The 19105-nt window shown below is 46.1% G+C and overlaps 2 protein-coding genes across 4 annotated transcripts in view; both read left to right on the forward strand.

The window, feature by feature from the left end:
- pi4kaa (phosphatidylinositol 4-kinase, catalytic, alpha a) overlaps positions 1–10059 on the forward strand; it is a 34789-nt gene extending 24730 nt beyond the window's left edge. For both annotated transcript variants that reach the window (XM_030341211.1, XM_030341212.1), the window contains exons 40-54: positions 161–248; positions 740–907; positions 1527–1580; positions 2022–2142; positions 2616–2745; positions 3028–3098; positions 3277–3349; positions 3645–3825; positions 4310–4414; positions 4606–4731; positions 5523–5643; positions 6729–6888; positions 7324–7413; positions 7742–7825; positions 7959–10059. In XM_030341211.1, coding sequence (XP_030197071.1) covers positions 161–248; positions 740–907; positions 1527–1580; positions 2022–2142; positions 2616–2745; positions 3028–3098; positions 3277–3349; positions 3645–3825; positions 4310–4414; positions 4606–4731; positions 5523–5643; positions 6729–6888; positions 7324–7413; positions 7742–7825; positions 7959–8010 — 1624 coding nt within the window. In that variant the 3' untranslated portion in view covers positions 8011–10059. The remainder of the gene's footprint in view (positions 1–160; positions 249–739; positions 908–1526; positions 1581–2021; positions 2143–2615; positions 2746–3027; positions 3099–3276; positions 3350–3644; positions 3826–4309; positions 4415–4605; positions 4732–5522; positions 5644–6728; positions 6889–7323; positions 7414–7741; positions 7826–7958) is intronic.
- A 609-nt stretch (positions 10060–10668) lies between these two features.
- Positions 10669–18698, forward strand: marveld2a (MARVEL domain containing 2a). 2 transcript variants are annotated; one of them, XM_030341214.1, is made up of 9 exons: positions 10669–10778; positions 11363–11449; positions 12269–13321; positions 14039–14259; positions 14490–14525; positions 15055–15212; positions 16239–16410; positions 16525–16575; positions 16777–18698. In XM_030341214.1, exons 3-9 carry the CDS (start codon positions 12286–12288, stop codon positions 16891–16893), a joined length of 1791 nt encoding a protein of 596 aa, XP_030197074.1. In that variant the 5' UTR covers positions 10669–10778; positions 11363–11449; positions 12269–12285; the 3' UTR covers positions 16894–18698. The 2 variants fall into 2 exon arrangements, with proteins under 2 accessions (XP_030197074.1, XP_030197073.1); XM_030341213.1 differs by having other exon boundaries at positions 10670–10778; positions 11363–11419.
- Positions 18699–19105: the final 407 nt, after the last annotated feature.

Consider the following 19105-nt stretch of genomic DNA (forward strand, 5'->3'; position numbering starts at 1 on the left):
GTCCTCTGTATCGCTGTCTCTCTGACTTTTTCTATCGCTCTCTCTCTCGCACTCTCTCTCGCGCTCTCTCTCGCAATCTCTGTCTGTCTGTCTCTTTCGCTCTCGCTCTCTACTCTCTCCCATTAAATCGCACATAGCAAAACATGAGTTGTATCCCCAGGTTTAAGAACGAGGCGATCGTAGCGGAGGTGACCCGGTTAGTGAGGCTGGACCCCGGGGCGGTCAGTGACGTCCCTGAGGCGGTGAAGGTGAGAAATCCCACTGGCCTGGAGCTCCAGGACCACCCACACACACCTGTCTGGAGGGGGAGCAAGAGATAGAATAACGAGCCTATCCAGACAACATTGATTGTTACACGCTGTATACACATTTGTATTCATTGATGAATTAATATTATCAAATAAGAATACCACAGACAGCTTCACAAATATTGAACACCAATATATTCGACAAAAGCAGGCCGATCTCAGACACCACTGTGCTTGTAGACCTCTGTCTCCTATACTAGATGAGGCCCTGATCAGACCGATTCATCATAACACTGTATGGCGGTAGCTGACCCCTACCTGTGTGTCTCCACCCCCCGCGCCTCTCTCTCTCTCTGTCTCTGTCTCTCTCTCTGTCTCTGTCTCTCTCTCTCTCTCTCTCTCTCTCTCTCTCTCTCTCTCTCTCTCTCTCTCTCTCTCTCTCTCTCTCTCTCTCTCTGTCTCTGTCTCTGTCTCTGTCTCTCTCTCTCTAGTTCCTGGTGACCTGGCACACCATCGACGCCGACTCCCCCGAGCTCAGCCACATCCTGTGCTGGGCGCCGGCCGACCCCCCCACCGGCCTCTCCTACTTCTCCTCCATGTACCCCCCCCACCCGCTCACGGCCCAGTACGGCGTCAAGGTGCTGCGCTCCTTCCCCCCGGTGAGGCGTCCACTGGCTGGGTCCCCCGTCCCCGTCCCTCTTTCTTCTTCTGATGTCAGAGTGGCGGGTAGTAACCGATCAAAATATTGATTGTTCGGGACACCAATAGTGTTTCACACAAAGGGTTAGAAGGTTGATGAAGAATATTTATATTTGATTTACACAAAATATTTCATTTAATTTAAGAACATGATCCTGGGAAGATACAGGCAGTAAAGTGAAAAAAAAAAAAAAACTTTCAGTACAAACTTTGACATTGTGGCTAGTAAATACAAAGGAAACAGGTGAGGGGCTCATGGCGGGAGTAACAATTTGAACGTGCATCAGACTATGAAGAAGACTGGATACATCTGCAAGGCTGCAAGCCGGTTAAAGGAATTTTACAATACAAAGAAGTCTTTAGCTTGGCGTGGCCTTAGTGCCAGACTACAAAGGCCTTTATGATTGATTCGTGATGATGTGAACAAGGTTGATATCATTTGTAGATATTTTGTATAAACATTACAATTAATTATTCCACAACAGATGTGCATGTGGCAGAGTTTCAAGGAGGACAATAACGTTGTATCATCATTGTCTGACGGCTTTTGATCGTGATTTTGTTGTTTTTGGACTCCAGGACGCCATCCTGTTCTACATCCCCCAGATCGTGCAGGCCCTCCGCTACGACAAGGTGCAGTACCACCCAGACCCCTCTCTGCTGTTAGAAGTCGTGTAGGACTTCAATGGGGGCCAATTCGTTGGTTTGTCAACTGACAGAAAACTGACTAAAACTATTTCCAGATTATCCAAATTATTGTATTTTAGCAATCAATTGCTTTTCTCTGACTACTTCACTTTTTTATAATAATATACAATATCTACGTTTTCATTTTGGGCTCCAGGGAGATGGTCATTTGCCATGATCTGTCATTACTTAATCATTACGTATAGAAAACATATTTTATTTCATACATTATTATGGCCTACAGAAGGGTGAAGCTTCAGCCATAGCAGACTGCTCCATATCCCAGCCCTTTGGCTCTGTCAGGTAGCATGGTGAGCTCGTTGACCCTGACATGGGCTCTGAGCGGTGAGAGGTACTGACGGAGCTGGGACCCTCTGTCCCTCCCAGATGGGCTACGTGAGGGAGTACATCCTGTGGGCGGCCCAGACCTCCCAGCTGCTCGCCCACCAGTTCATCTGGAACATGAAGACCAACATCTACCTGGACGAGGAGGCGCACCACAAAGACCGTAAGCTGCGGCCCTGGCTTCAGATGTCCTGGTGATGCACACACCAGCATGGATGGGCTCCCCTTTATGTCATTGTTTTCAATCCTATCAAATGTATTGTATTAACAAAGATTAGTTATTGCATTAGGGCATTTATTGTCCTTTCCTTCTTGTTTATATTTGCTTTCCCTGTGATTTTGAAATTCAAAACATCCAATTTTTGATTTAGATTCAAATGCATTGAAATGGTATGGAAAATTGTATTTTCCATACCCTTAAAACATTTATTTTTACCTTAAATATTTTTTTTATATATACTTATATAGGTAGTATCCATCATCTCTTCCTCTGCCCAACACACGCGTACGCCCTGCTACAACACATCCTATTGGCATGGTTAGCACCTTTAGCATGGTTAGCATTTGCGTTAGCGTTGTTAGCCCAGTAAACCCATTACACCACCCCCCCATTACGATCCACCTCCGTCCGTGCAGCCGACATAGGGGAGCTGCTGGAGGAGATGGTGGAGGAGATCACGGGCGCTCTGTCCGGTCCAGCCAAGGACTTCTACCAACGGGAGTTTGACTTCTTTAACAAGATTACCAATGTCTCCGCCCTCCTCAAGTTAGTATTGTTATGCCAACAATATAAATACGTTTAAATGAGTAGAAATTGATCAAGGGTGGTGCATAAGATCATGTAATGCATTCCAGTAGCTTTATTTTTTTCGCTGAATAGTCTTTCTATGGACACGTGTAAAGTTTTACTTGGTTTCTGTGTGCAGTATTTTATCTATGGGTAGTACTCTATCTGTTCTTAGTGCTAGGGTACTCTTAACACCATGCACCTCAGCAGTGTCTGCTTCAGGCTTCTCATCTTCGTCTTCTTCATCTACCTCGACCTCAGGCCCATTCCAAAGGGAGAGGAGAGGAAGAGGGCTTGCCTCAAAGCCCTGTCAGACATTAAGGTCCAGCCAGGTAATCACACCTGCCGTAACAGTACCCTTGTGAACCTCCCGATAAATCAAACATTTATCCATTCAAGTGTTTGCTTTGTGAACATGTTCAAGTATTCCTTGATTTGCATGATTGATTCCGACTTTATTCCGGATTTATTGACGCATTTATGACTGTATGTGTTTGTTGTCGTCTACAGGCTGTTACCTACCCAGTAACCCTGAAGCTATAGTTCTGGACATTGACTACAAGTCTGGGACGCCGATGCAGAGGTAAACACACAGCAGCTGTTTATATTCCAAATTTACCACTATTTAGCTTTAGTTGCCCTACCCCCTCCTACTCCTTAATGTCATTAAGGAGTAGGAGGGGGGGGGGGGGGGCATCTTGCTCTAGGATGCAGGTAGGTAGCTAGGTAGGTGGCGGACATTGGGGATCGAACCCGGTGCCTTTCAGCTAGGAGGAACACCCTGGCCACTCAGGGGATCCTGCCTCGGTTAACCTGTGTGTATACGACTCCTGTGTGTACAACGTGTTGTGTTTCCCATGGCGTGTGTCCCCCCCCAGCGCTGCCAAGGCGCCCTACCTGGCCAAGTTCAAGGTGAAGCGCTACGGGGTGAGCGAGCTGGAGAAGGAGGGGCTCCGCTGCCCCACCGACTCCCCCGACGAGGGGGACGAGGGCTCGGACGTGGCGCGCAGGATCTGCTGGCAGGCCGCCATCTTTAAAGTGGGAGACGACTGTAGACAGGTACGATGCTACGCTGTGCGGGGCTAGGCTAGGGTTCTCTTTTATTTCTAGTATAATATTCTCATGCTCATTATTATCATGGGTACAGATTATTTATTTATTTTTGCTTTGCATTTTGCTTATTTTATATATGTTTACTGTGTTGTTATTTGCTTACTGTACACGGCTCCTTTAAAACGGCTTCCATTGATAAATAAAGGTTTGATTGATTGATTGATTTTATGCAGCACTCCACTATGCAAAGCTACACCGTGCTACACTACATTATGCTAAACAGCACCATGTAGCTCCCTGGTCGTGTTATTAAGCGCGTCTCTAGCAAAAATGGCCACAGTTAATCCACTATAGATGTGTGCCAACACCTTCATTCACTATCACTATCACCATAACCACCACCATCACTATCACTATACTATCCCTGAGAGGAGAGCCTTCCTGCTGCCCTAACGCTCTCTCTGTTTGTGACGGTGTGCTCCCGCTGCAGGACATGTTGGCTCTGCAGATCATCGGCCTGTTCAAGAACATCTTCCAGCTAGTGGGCCTGGACCTCTTCGTGTTCCCCTACAGAGTGGTGGCCACCGCCCCGGGGGTAAACAACAACAACAAAAACAAAAATAAGCTCTAACCTCCTGTCACTTCGTTTGCATGCATGACTTCTTATCAGCTGACAGGGTTACAAAATAAACCACAACCTGGAGGCATTTCTTTAAAGCGATGTCAGGGGGTTAGGCTCTCCTTTAACTGTCTATCTTTTGGATTATTTGTCTGTGTTGTCCCCAGTGTGGCGTGATCGAGTGCATCCCCGACTGTAAGTCCCGGGACCAGCTGGGCCGGCAGACAGACTTCGGGATGTACGACTACTTCAGGAACCAGTACGGGGACGAGTCCACCCTGGCCTTCCAGAAGGTGGGGACTAGAGCTCTCTGTTGCACATTTTAATTCCTACCATATAAGGGCATTACAAATGACCAAAACATCTGAAAACATAAAGGGCCCCTATATTACCATCTGTCTGTTGATGGGCTAATATAAGGGATTTCAAAATATTTCCCACAAGACACTCCCACAAGTGGCAGTATCCCCTCAGATGTAGGGTAATGGACAGGTCATCTCGAGCCCTTTCCAGTTGATTCAACAGTCCACTCATCAACTCCTTCCAGCTGGTCGGACACACACAAAGTGTGTGTCCGAGGCCTGATTTGATATTCTTTATGAATTTAAAATGCGGACAATTCTTACAGCAGCGAAAGTTATTTACTTCCTGAAACGTTGCGTGTCAAACATACCACAGAATGCACTTGTCCAGTCCTTTAACTTCCTTTGCAGTTTTACGGCCATCATGTTGTTATTATATCAATATGTATTGTGTGCTGTGCATTGTATGTATTGATGTATTGAATGTCAACATGTCTTGATGTGCTCACCTCAATTGCCAACCCCTCTCTCCCTCTCCCCCCCTCTCCCTCTCTCTCTCTCCTTCTCCCCCTCTCTCCCTTTCCCACTCTCTCCCACTCCCCCTCTCCCTCTCCCCCTCTCCCCCTCTCTCCCTCTCCCCCTCTCTTTCTCTCCCCCTCTCCCCCTCTCTCCCTTTCCCACTCTCTCCCTCTCCCCCTCTCTTTCTCTCCCCCTCTCTCCCTCTCCCCCTCTCTCCCTCTCCCCCTCTCCCCCTCTCTCCCTCTCTCCCTCTCTCCCATCAGGCCCGGTACAACTTCATCCGCAGCATGGCGGCCTACAGCCTCCTACTGTTCCTACTGCAGATCAAGGACCGGCACAATGGCAACATCATGCTGGACAGCAAGGGACACCTCATCCACATAGGTACGATTCCCTACTCAGCGTGGTGACGCTATGTAGTCATCTATCTGCAACAAAGATAAATATATATAAATTGTGTTATATACAAGGGGTAACGGCTCGATGGCTTTACCAACTTTAGTAATATATGGCCAGAGAAAGGCCAGAATAGGAGCATATACTTACAGGTTACAGGTCGTTTGTGAATATATTTTTATTATATGTTGTTTGATAAACGTTTTACGTTGTTATCTACTGAACAACGCAGTTGCAGATGTTTACTGGGACAAATGTTACTGTAATGAATAAAAGCCTTTGAATTACAGTGTCACCATAACTGTGCCCTTAAGGTGGAAGTGATAGGGCCTTACATGCTGCTATCTTAACCAACTATGGTTCTGGTCAGTGAATGGGGCTTGGCTGTAGCCAGATCACTGTGTGGGGAAGTCAACGTTTCCCATATTATGTGATGTGATTTCTTCTTTTCTTCCTGCGGCTCGGGTTGCTATTGATATTGCTCTCTCTGTTCTGCTTTGTTTATGTTCCGTTTTAGAGAAATCTAACAGGAAGTCTGGGACAATGTTCATACAATTGAACATCCATTTCATAGTACACGCACTGTATGAGTTGCGATGTTATCATGTCCTAATTATTATATTTAGTTCATGGAGGAAACTTCCCGGGATATTGTGCCCTGATTGGCCATCCCTCAGACCAGGGGCGATTCTAGGTAGTGTGGGGGCCCTAGGCAGAGGATTGTTGATGGGGGGGGGTGTATGGAGCGATTGTTGACGGGGGGGGGGGGGGGGGGGGGGAGCGATTTTTTTTTTTTTTCTTTTTGGCTCTAGGGGGCCCCCCCCCGTGGCCCGGGGCCCCCAAACAATTGCGGGGCCCCAGGCAGTTGCCTGGTATGCCTAATGGGATGCGGCGCCTCTGCCTCAGACTCATTATGTATAGAATATGTAAGTAGCAAAAATAATTGACTGCAGAAAGTTGGGAAGGCCCATTCAAGTGGAAGGAGCATTCTACAGCATTAAGAAGAGCCGTGTTAGAAACATGTTTACACAGAGTCCCCCTGGAGGCTGACTGTGTTCTGTGTTGTGCTGCAGACTTTGGCTTCATGTTCGAGAGCTCCCCCGGGGGGAACCTGGGCTGGGAGCCCGACATCAAGCTGACTGACGAGATGGTGATGATCATGGGGGGCAAGATGGAGGCCACGCCCTTCAAGTGGTTCATGGAGATGTGCGTGCGGGGCTACCTGGCCGTCAGGTGAGGAGCGAGCGAAGGGGAGGGGCCGCACGAGCGATGGGCCTTCTGTATGCTGATGAAGTAAAGTGGTAGCTCAGGGTTGAGCTTCTTGTTCTTCACTTGAGAAACCTGTACAGGGAAATTACTGCTCCACTGAATACAATATGTTGACCTTTGTTTACCTTACTGCATCAGGTTTTGGTTTTGCTGAAATTCTGAAGTACATAAATGTTGCACTTCGGTTTGATTATTGTATCTAACTTGTGTCTACTTTTAAGTAGAACTGGTTTTATAGGGGGGCTTAGTTATACAACCTACCAAAAAGGATGATTTTGTGCAAGGACTGGGGTTTTAACTGATACATTGACCAGACCCCAAGGTGAGGGCTTTGGGGTTCTGTAGTTTTGGTCCCTCATGACTCCTGTCTTACTGTGACCTCTCCATGACCCTCAACAGACCCTACATGGATGCCGTGGTTTCCCTGGTAACGCTGATGTTGGACACTGGCCTGCCTTGTTTCAGAGGACAGACCATCAAACTACTGAAGTGAGCACTAAGTGTACTAGAAGTGTTCTACTTAGGGTCAAATTTAAACACAAATGGTACCAGCTGTGTTTTACCGAGGGTCAAAGTGAAGGACTGAGTGTACTAGCCGTGTTCTAGCTAGGGTCAAAGTGAAGCAATAAAGTATTCTAGCCGTGTAGGGTAAAAGTTAAGATGTTTGGCTTTTTTTCTATATCTGTGGCTGGAGTTTCATTTTTGCTCCATCAGTTTTGGAAAATTATGTACAAGTCCTTTTTTGTGTTAGTTAGTAAATTTTGATCTAATTCTTCTGAATGTTAAAACAAGTTGCTGTAAACGTTTCCATTTTCAGAGGCCGTTTTAACCCCCAGATGAGTGAGAAAGAGGCTGCAGCTTACATCATCAAAATCATCCAAAGTTGTTTCCTCAGCAGCAGGTAAGAATTGATACATAAGACTATTAAGACACTATAACTGGTCATTATTCTGACAATAGTGGGCTAGCTGCTAGCGATGGAGAGTCCATGATCTCTGCTCACAGCTGTATGTGTTTTGTGTCGTCTTCACCAGGAGCAAGACCTACGACATGCTCCAGTATTACCAGAACCAAATCCCCTACTGAACAATCTCAGCTCGGGTCCTGGGAACCCCAACACAGAGATCACTAGTCACAGACACACACACACACACACACAAACACACACACACACACACACACACACACACACACACACACACACACACACACACACACACACACACACACACACACACACACACACACACACACACACACACACACACACACACACACACCTACTACAGCCGTCTTGCTCACAGCTCACGGACGATTCTACTCTTCAAGTTTTATTGAAACCCAATTTTATTTGTCTTCTTAGCTAACTTGTGTCTTAGCTCGTTGTTTGTACTTTGTTCAGCCCTCTCTCCTCACCTTCGTCCTTCAGACGTTTCATTAAACAAATGGGATATTGCTAAATGTTTAAACCGTGACAATTATCCCTATGTATTGAAGAATAACGTCAATACTTTATGTAATAATATACATGTTTTTCCTATATTGGGGATTAAGACCTTTCTCTGTTTACCAATGCCGCAACAAACGGGTAACAATGCATCTTTTTAAACGTGTTTGCTGTCGATGCTTTGATGTGACCCAGTGGGAACTATGATGGCACAACATCAATGGTTCACCATCGGAGGAGAAATGCTTACAGAACTCACTCGTCATTTACCCTGGTCAATTATTCACTTTAGCTGTAATCCACGCGTATGCACTTTATCGTCTTCAGTATTTCATTGAGTTCTTTCCCTTTCTGATCAAAAGCTGTAATTGACAGTTGACCAATATGACTCAAACAGAGACCAAAACAATCCGAAACTATTGAATCGTTTAAATGTGTGACGGTGCATTATATTTTTAAATCAACAAGTATTATCGCATATGCTATCATTACTTTATAAGAGTTTCTTGCAGTTCAAATACGCATCTATGCTATCCTAGTTAGTTGTATTAGGTTGTATAAGTCATATAGTGAGAGTTTAGGATGTAAACCAGTACAACACTAGCTTCACCAGTATGAAGATGGTGAGGTCAGACCAGATTCTTGGCTCACATCCGTTACCAAGGACTGTGGTGCTCAAGCCCAGAATATGCTCTGTATTTCAAATCACATTTCAAAACAGACGGTTTTGTTTGAAGAACCTCTCCCGTACAGACTGCGTCCGTCTGCCTAACTCGTCTGGGTAAAACCTGGGATTTGAAACATTCCACTGACCGCTCAGAGTGGAGTGTTTTCCTCATCTTGACTATGCTATGGGATAGTTTAGTTGTACTACTACAGTTGTTTGTTTGTAATAATCAACCTATGTTTTTTTGTTTGTTGCGTATCCTGATATTGATGAAGATGATGACTATAACCTTAAAGCCATGTACCTTTATTCTCGATCTAAATAGACTGATAGTTATATTGTGTCCAAATGACCTTATGCAATCTGAGTGTGTAATGATATTTATGTGTTTACAAACAATATGTAAAAAAAAATACTGTTTGGTTTTGTATGTCTGAATTGGTATATGTGTTGTTAGGAACGGTAGAATATGATGACCAATGTATAAACAGAAAATACGTTTATAAAGTCCTCTGAAACAATTTGAAGGAGGGTTTGAGGAAACTGCTATTGCTGTAACTTAAGGTGGAACTTCCAGGTTCATAAATGTCGAAAGTCCACTGGGATCCATCTGGATTTGGTGATAAGCACCAAGCCAGAAGTTGCAACTAATGAGTGAAATCAGTACACGGCTGGACCAATAACACATGGAGGACTTGAGATTTCTAAACCTGGACTGTATCCCCTGCTGTGATCTCTGCTGAGCTGATTTTGTTTTCTATCTGTTATTCAAATACTACCTTTTCAAAATACATTCACTGTCCCTAATGTCTACCACTGGCATATTTTGTCTTGCAAAGATTGACATTATGAAGTCATTATGTGTGTCTCTGTATAATGTGTGTGTGTGTGTGTGTGTGTGTGTGTGTGTGTGTGTGTGTGTGTGTGTGTGTGTGTGTGTGTGTGTGTGTGTGTGTGTGTGTGTGTGTGTGTGTGCTCTGTGTCTATGGTGTTCCAGTAAATAAATTACCATTTATCTCTATGTTGTCTGTATCTTTGTTGTCTCAAGAGTCTGTCATTCTGTGATTTTTTAATTTAATGAAATTTGCGTTTAGAAACTAAATGTGTTTGATGCCATGGCATCAGTAGTTATCATATCAAACTTTATATTCTGCAACATCCTTTAAGCCTTTTCTGTATGATGAAGCTCGGTAAACATTACACCAAGCATATATACACTGTAAATCTTCATGTTTTAGGGCGTTGCCTTGATGGGGCAATTCAAAACTAATGATTTCATAATCTGAATAAAATAATTGAAATAAACAGTGCTTGTTGTTATGTTTTAAATTTTGTGGTTCGGTTTTGAGTCCAGTCCATTGTATCGGTCGTTGATGCATTTCAAGTAGGCCTACTGTAGGGGGCAAGGTTCACTTCTTGGATTATTTGATAGTTCCAGTACTCACAACATGTCTGCCACTTGTTTGAGGACGTGAGAACTTTTTCTACCCACTGTGCTATAAATAGTGGTGTCGTAATCTGCGGAAATGTTTTCATGCAAATCCAAGTTTCGATCATACGTCTGTACCGTCATAGGTTGGTACTACTGGACAGCGGCTCGCACCGTGCGAGTTTCTACTTACGGTCGCTGGGTGACGTCATCGGGATGGGCAGTCCCTTGGCTCCGCCCCATCTGGGAACCTGTGCGCGGTTTCGCCTCTGAAATGAGGGAACGACAGGGAGGACAACCAAGGAAATAAGGTATGCACTACGCGACTGCTTTCAAAAAATACCTAGATTTTACTCGTTGAAAGTGACCTGTGGGTTTTTTACATGAAGGTAGATGTTGTTGCCCGTCTCCAACTCACCTTACACAAAATGTTAAGTAGCAAACTTAGTGAGGAAATGTTCGAGTAAAGTTTGGGTTTGGTGGAGCTAACGTCTGGCCGCAGGGCGCAGGTTAATAACAGAGAGGAATAAACAACCACTGTCCGCTGGGGTTGGGGACGATTCTCTTGCTAAATAAACACATTTAACTGAAATTTCCCCTCTAATTTTAAATTACCATTCTCCCATCTGCCCTAACAGCCAGACTATTGTCTCGACACTCTCTAAGTTGTAACGTTACCCGACGCTTCTTTGAAGTTACAGGCTTAAAAGTATAAGAAGCGGTGTTATTATGCATCCATTATTATACGGCTGAACGTATCCATCAAAATGTAATGACACTGTCGTGATGGTAATTCAATACCCGTACACCAAAAATGCCCATACGATGAATATTCATAAGGAAGTAAACCAAACGCGTCCCGCTCCCACATTGTTTTTGGTGTTTCTTGTTACAGGTGACTCCAGAAAACACTATTTTCATGCAAGGTTTGCAATCTGATCTGCAAGCCCATGTAAGTCGTGTTGAGTGACGTATGAAAGAGGTATGCAAGCGGAATGTTTTTTTATATTCTATCTCACCAAACCTAAGTTTATTGGAAAGGGCTTTGTCAAAATGTATTTTTGTGCTGCTTCCCAAAGATATTCAAACTGAATATCTTCCCAAAGATATTAGTGTTCAAACTAAACACTATTACTATTATTTAAAGTGGCACAAAAATATAGTTTTGACTTTGCATGTTTGGGTGTCGCATGGTTTGACCCTGGATAAAAGTCCTTTCTCTGGTGTATTGATATTGTTAGCTGGTTAGGTCTACATACCCTTCACCCTTGCATGAATATCACTCTGGTGTTGTTGACAACTTGAATCTGACATAATGGTGTCTTTTAGGGTAATTAAGGGATGTTGCATGAACGCTAGTTCTGATCCCTGCCTCACTGTCATTGCACAACTCTGTCCCCAAACCCCTACCTGCCGAATGGTCCACAGCTCAACATGTAGGAACGGATCTAATCACTCACTGCATTACTAATGAGCCTGACTACTACAATTGTAGTAGGCAATTATTACCCACACAAGCACATAAACACAAATCTTCAAAGACCAAACTTAAATGGACAAAAAGGCGCAGCATCACTAAGCAGCCTCTACACTTATACACTTAGTCCAGGGCCTCAGTGTCTGTGTATATATATTTCATATTTGCTTATTGCCATATATGAATCGATATGTTTTGTCACTCAGCTGCTTCAAAAGCTTCCTCAGCACTTACTCAAGCATGAAGAGCATTTTGAACATAACAATGTTGCACTCACTGTGTGTGTGTGTGTGTGTGTGTGTGTGTGTGCGCCTGCTCCCTCAGGGCCCTTCATCTTCCTCATGTCACATGGTGCAGCCTTCCAACGCCGCGCTGAGCCAGCTCGCCAGCCGCACCGGTATGACTCCGTCCCCCGAGACACCCTGCCCCGCTACTACGACCCCGGACCCCCGAGGGACCGCCAGACGCCCCCGCCACTAGCCGCCAGCGCCGACCCCCTCCCCCCGCCGCCGCTGCCCCACCAGCCCGCCGTCGGCCCCGAAGGGGACCCCGGGGACGGCGAGGGCGACCTGGACCCCCCCGACCCGGCCCTGGACATCGACCTCAAGCCCGTCCACCGCTTCGTGCCGGACTCCTGGAAGAGCTTCTTCTCCCGGGGCAGCAGCAGCGGCCGCAGCAGCAGCAAGCCCTGGCCCATGTCCGCCCCGGCCTCCGCCCTCGCCTCGGCCCCGCCCTCCGCCCTCGCCTCGGCCCCGCCCTCCTCCGCCTCCTCCAACAACAACAACTCGAGCGAGGGCGTGCGCTGCTCGCCGCCCCACTCCCCCGTGCCCGGGTCCTACCGCGACCCGTACGGGGGCGGCTCGGGGGGGGCCAGCAGCTTCAACTCGCGCCGGGAGCTCCTGGACCCGCGCGGGTCCCTGTCGGGCCAGACGCAGCGCACGGGGATGACCTACAGCGAGCGCGTGGAGGAGTACCACCAGCGCTACGCCTACATGAAGTCCTGGGCCGGCCTGCTGCGCATCCTGGGCTGCGTGGAGCTGCTGCTGGGCGCGGCCGTGTTCGCGTGCGTGTGCGCCTACGTGCACAAGGACAACGAGTGGTTCAACATGTACGGCTACTCCTCGCCCGGGGGGGGCTACGGCGGCGGAGCGGGGGGGGCGTACGGGGGCTACGGCGGCTACGGCGGCGGCAGTTACTACACGGGGCCCAAGACCCCCTTTGTGCTGGTGGTGGCGGGGCTGGCCTGGCTGGTGACGGTCATCATGCTGGTGCTGGGGATGACCATGTACTACCGCACCATCCTGCTGGACTCCCACTGGTGGCCGCTGACCGAGTTCACCATCAACCTGGCGCTGGCCGTCCTCTACATGACCGCAGGTGGGCCGTGAGGCAGGGCCACCCGCTTATGGGATACATCATAATCCCGATTATTTAGGTCAATATTGAAATGAGGTTGTTTTTTGTGTTTGTTTTTTACATTAATGCAGCATTTCTCTCCAGAAAAACACTTTGTAACTGAGAGCTTTGAAATTTCTCCTGAAAAAAATACACAAACTGTTCAAATAGAAATTGTTAAAATCAAAAATAATGCACAAATATGTATCCAGCATTTTTTTTTTATAACATTTAATGAATAAAAGAAATATACTTATGCTAAAAAATATTAATATTTTCGTTGTTTGGAGATCGTTTGACCCAACAATTGAAATCACGATCAAAATTAGATTAATTGCCCAGCCCTATCGTGCGGTGACCTTCTTCTTGTACTGTTTTATTACGTATTAATGTTTACTTAATGTTACAATGTGTTCCCTGCCTGTGTAAACAAGCACTCTACATTTCCCTTTGGGTTTGAAGGGTGCTATGTAAATGAACGTCCATGAGTCAGTGGATTTTATCCAGCGTGAGATCCCATGTGGACTGTGGATCTGAGTGGATCAGTCCTTAGTGACTCTGGACGAGCACGGCCACTTGTGATGTCACAAACGGATTCATCCCTAAAAGGTCTAGTGACGGCGGGTCGCCCTCAGGTCCGGGGTTAAAACAGGGCGCCATGAAGAATCAAGAGCTCTTATGACTCCTTCTGTCCCGCAGCGATCATCTACGTCCGGGACACCACCCGCGGGGGCCTCTGCTCCAACCCGGTGTTCAGCAACCCCATCAACGGGGCCTTCTGCCGGACAGAGGCGGGCCAGACGGCCGCCATCATCTTCCTGTTCCTCACCATGCTGCTCTACCTGATCGGCGCCTTGGTCTGTCTGAAGCTGTGGCGCCACGAGGCGGCGCGGCTGTACCGCGAGAAGTACGGCGTCCAGGTGAGACCCCCGCCCTCGTCAGAACGTCAGACAGGGGTCCTCTTCCCCGAGGGGGGCCCCTACCGATGCTCTCAATGTGTGTACTCGCGGTTCGGGGTGAAAGGGTTCACTAACTGGCTCATGTCTGTCAGATGCCGGTCTATCAGTGGATACGGTGCCGAAGTTATATGATAGCAAGTATTATGATGTTATATGCAATGAGACTTTTATTTTGCTTGTCGACTTGATAGATGCAGGCAGCTGAGGTGGTTGATGCCCATGCCTTGGTAAGCATATTTTGTATTTTGGTTTCCAGTGAAGGGCAACACAGAAATCCATGAAAAAAATATTTTTTTTTACATTATACTTTAATACAAAATGTAGTGGCACATCCCTCTACAAAGGTCCAATGTCAACTGATTCAAAGGTGACATATTATACCACCAGGTGGGATTGTGTTTAGCTGTTCTGAAAATCGGCCTCTTCTGACATCACAAGTGGGCGTGTTCACCTAGATGTATGACGGATAGATCAGTCTACCGGCCTACCCAGTGGCTACAGCAAATCTGTCCAGCACACATCCAGGTGGACACGCCCACTTGTGATGTCAAAAAGGTTTCAAAACTGCTTGTAACAGCTAATCACACTCACGCGTGGTGGTATAATATGTCACCTTTAAACACATTTCCACCATCAATATAAACCTGGGCACTTCCCTCTCCGAGTCCTCTTCCCCCCGTCCACGCGGTGCGCTGCGTTGGGCAGGTTGTTGGTTCATACGGTTGGTCTGCCCCCCCCCCCCCCCCCCCCCGTCAGACGGTGCCCCTGTCGGCGACCAAGCCCCCGGTGCAGGTCTCTGAGAGCACCGTGGTGCCCATCCGGGCAGGGCCACGCCAAGGGCCCCCCCAGATCCTGCAGGGGGCCATCCCGTCCGGACACATCCCCAAGCCCGTCATCATGCCCGACTACATCGCGTGAGTACCGGTGCACACACACACATGTTGTTTATCTGTCCAAAAGGGGCCCTTTACCCCCCGCCCCCCCACCACCTCTCCGAAATGAAAGTACAAACATGAGCATACCATGTCGGTTATACGTGTCTTAAAGGGACCCTATTTCACCACCATGTGTCATGTAAGTTAGCCATTATGGACATTTCCAAATGTACCCATTTGTGAGATGTGACATGTGACATCACAATGTGTGAGGGTCGACTCTATCAATCTGCAGGCTGAATGGACAGCCCCACTTGTTATGTCAAAAGTGGGGTAAAATAGGGCCCCTCTCCTTTAATGTAGAATGTATTCTTGTGTGTATCTTTCTCTGTGCTGTCGGTCACCAAAAGCCAATTGAATTACAACCTCACGCAAATCCAACTATACGAGCGGTGGATTTGCATTGCAAAGTACTTCGTATATCACAATGAAAGTCCAATTTGTATTGACATGCAATCTAGTTTATAAATAAAAATAATAAAGTTGGGTGTGTCGTATCATAGCTTGTATGAGCAATAGGTTTTTTATTTGTCATGTTCGCCTGACACACACACAAACAGAAACTAACACACACACACACACACACACACACACACACACACACACACACACACACACACACACACACACACACACACAAAAACACACACACGCTTGTTTGAACAGTGGCAGCTGTACGCTCCGCATTCAGCTCTGCACAGTAAACTGAACCTAAGGTAATCTTCGACCAATCACAGAAGCGGCCCCTTAGACAACATCACAATCCTGTCCCACATCGTTCGCCCTCCCCCTCTCTGGTGATTGGTCAGCGGCCCGGGGTATGTGAGGGTTAAAGCGTGTTCATTGGTGGGTTCGTCCTCCCCCTCTCTGGTGATTGGTCAGCGGCCGGGGGTACGTGAGGGTTAAAGCGTGTTCATTGGTGGGTTTGTCCTCCCCCTCCCTGGTGATTGGTCAGCGGCCGGGGGTACGTGAGTGTTAAAGCGTGTTCATTGGTGGGTCTTACAGGAAGTACCCGACCGTCCGCGCGGACGAGGAGCGCGACCAGTACCGCGCCGTGTTCAACGACCAGTACGCAGAGTACAAGGAGCTGCACGCCGAGGTGCAGGCCGCACTCAAGAGGTTCGACGAGATGGACGCCATGATGCGCACGTTGCCCCAGCAACCCAGCAGCCAGATGGTGATTGGATGCAGCCCGACTCCTTTCTTCTTTTCTGCTCTTTTTCTGTTTGTTTGTTTGTTTGTCAATCCTTAAAGAAGTAGAATTCCTGTTTAAATTCTATCTTTTGTTCAGGAGTTGGATCGCATCAACAGAATTCTTCAGGATTACAAGAAGAAGAAAAATGTATGTTATTTACTTTTCTTTTGTCCTTAACTTCCTGATTCAAACCATTTCAAACGAAGAACTTCTACATGGTTATGGGGAAATGGGCTGCTAACATCTTTGTCGTAGAAATCAATCCCTAAGCACATGACATCTTTATGCTAAAAGGAAACGGTTTCCTAACCTCTGGTGGCTTTCGTTTCTGTTTTTTCCCGGGGCCAGGACCCGACGTTCCTGGAGAAGAAGGAGCGGTGCGACTACCTTAAGAACAAACTGGCCCACATCAAGCTGAAGATCCAGGAGTACGACAAGGTCATGGAGTGGAACGACGGCTACTAAAACACCGCCCAGAGCGTGGACTAGAAGGTGTTCTCAGTACGGACGATGTACGAGTACAATTGAAACACTACGGAAAACGTGAACTAGAACGTGATTATAGTTTGGACGATCTACGACTACAGTCGAAACACTACGCAGAACGTGAACTAGCACGGTTTATTAGTTTGGATTATCTACGACTACAGTCGAAACACTACGCAGAACGTGAACTAGCACGGTTTATTAGTTTGGATTATCTACGACTACAGACACTACGCAAAACGTGAACTAGAACGTGTTTGAAAAATAACATGCTTTTGATTGGAGGATGTGATCAAAATATCAACCAAGCGTTGAACAGAAGTTGCTGGGTGTATAATTGGTGGTTGCTGTTAAAATACCTGGGAACGGGCTGCCTAGAAGTGCCTTTGAACAGGTTTTAAGGGTGTGATGTTTTACTGTAGGCGACAGTGAAAGTGGACCTACCTATCTGAACGAGGACTTTAAAAGGACATGGTTGTTATGTACTTTTTGTGTTGTTTTAGTTTGGTTTAAATTGCTGGCTGGCAAGCGTTGTCTTCTTGTCTAGTGGTGGGCAGATTGGAGCTGTAGTGCTGAGGTTTGCTATTGTTAGCCCAAAGACACATGACAGAACGTTATAGATCTGGGCTGTTGCTTCGTGCCCTGTGTTAAAGGGACCTGATTCTAACCCCAAATGGGATGTCAGTTAGCCACGAGAAGAGAATTCAAAATCGACCCCATATAGGCACATCAAAAGTGGTAGTGACCGACTAGATGATTGATGGGCACATCAGCCTATCACTTGGTGCAGTCCACTCTGGCAAATCAACAGCCCACACAGGGGCAAACGATTGCCTCTCTAATGGCTCTTTTTGGACGACAATGGAGGTCTACGGCACTGAGCTTTTGTCCTTTGCTATTCAGGGGACGACTGACAAAAATGCAAGCACTGAGATGATGTTTTAACTGTTAATACCTAAAATGGTCTGAATATGCTACGATTACAATATATGCACCACATGGGGACCTATTATTTTGTTATCGTAGCAAGCTTCACCCCTCATTTCATAAATGACGCTGGAATCCAATGTGAATGTTTTAATTATGCTGTAGCAATTAGAGTGAGAACACTGAAAAGCAAATTAACCAAAGGGGTTCCAAGAGACATTGCTGAACCGAATGCTGTGCGACCCTGTGACCCTTAATGCTGCAATTCCTTCGGTTCGTTCCTTAATTTTGTTTCATTCCAAGCTCTCCTGGTTTACTAGACAGTTTGGTTGCTTTTGTGGATGACGCTAGCATGAAAGATTAAATATTGAAATATTGTTTGATATATTTGTGTGTGTGTGTGTGTGTTTACTATGTATTTTGGTTTGTATTTCTCACATGCTTGCTTGGTTCTTCCATTTCATGTGATGTCAATGATAGTCCCACTTATTGCTAGTGCTTTTTTGACTGCCCTAATAATACACTGTTTATTTTGTTCTTCATTTTACCTTCCATCTGAACCACTGTTGTGACATGGCATGAATTTTGGACCTTTTGATCTATTTCCAAATCAAAACAGTTTGCAAACCATTTAAGTGCTTTTTTGTTGGAATTAATTGCATTATCTTGTGTATCCTTGGTGAGTGTAGGTGCATTTTGTGTCTCCTAATACAGGCTTATTTATGCACTTTTTGACAGGGATTGAACTAACAGTTGGGCATGACTTATTTACACTTTAAAATCTGCTTCCCCCAAAAGGTTTCAAATGTGTATTTTAAAGTTCAACTCTCTTAAAAAATAAATAATCATTTTAGAGATGTAGGCTACTATTCTTTTCAATTGATAAAGAACATTTTTCTAGGTAGCCTAAATGTGTTTCCTTATTCATCTTTTCTAAAGACAATCAAATGCCATTATTTAAATATTTGTGTGCGATCGCAATCTCGATTACAAAGCGTGTGTGTCCCTATGGTGTGAGAACGATGAACACGTTTGGCCAACTTATTTAGCAAGAACACAGACTAGGAACCGAAAGTGGTCCTCTGCATTGGTATTTACATGGAAGTATTATCCGGAGAATCAGGAACTGCGTCCTCCCATGTTCTTTGGCGGTATGTTTGGTATTATAGTGTAGCCTACATTTTATTTTGGTTTAAGATAACACAATCGTTTACACTTACACACACACACACACACACACACACAAAAAGCCCTGAAAGTAAAT

This window comes from Gadus morhua, chromosome 19 (assembly GCF_902167405.1).
Source record: "Gadus morhua chromosome 19, gadMor3.0, whole genome shotgun sequence".
NCBI classification, from domain to species: domain Eukaryota; kingdom Metazoa; phylum Chordata; class Actinopteri; order Gadiformes; family Gadidae; genus Gadus; species Gadus morhua.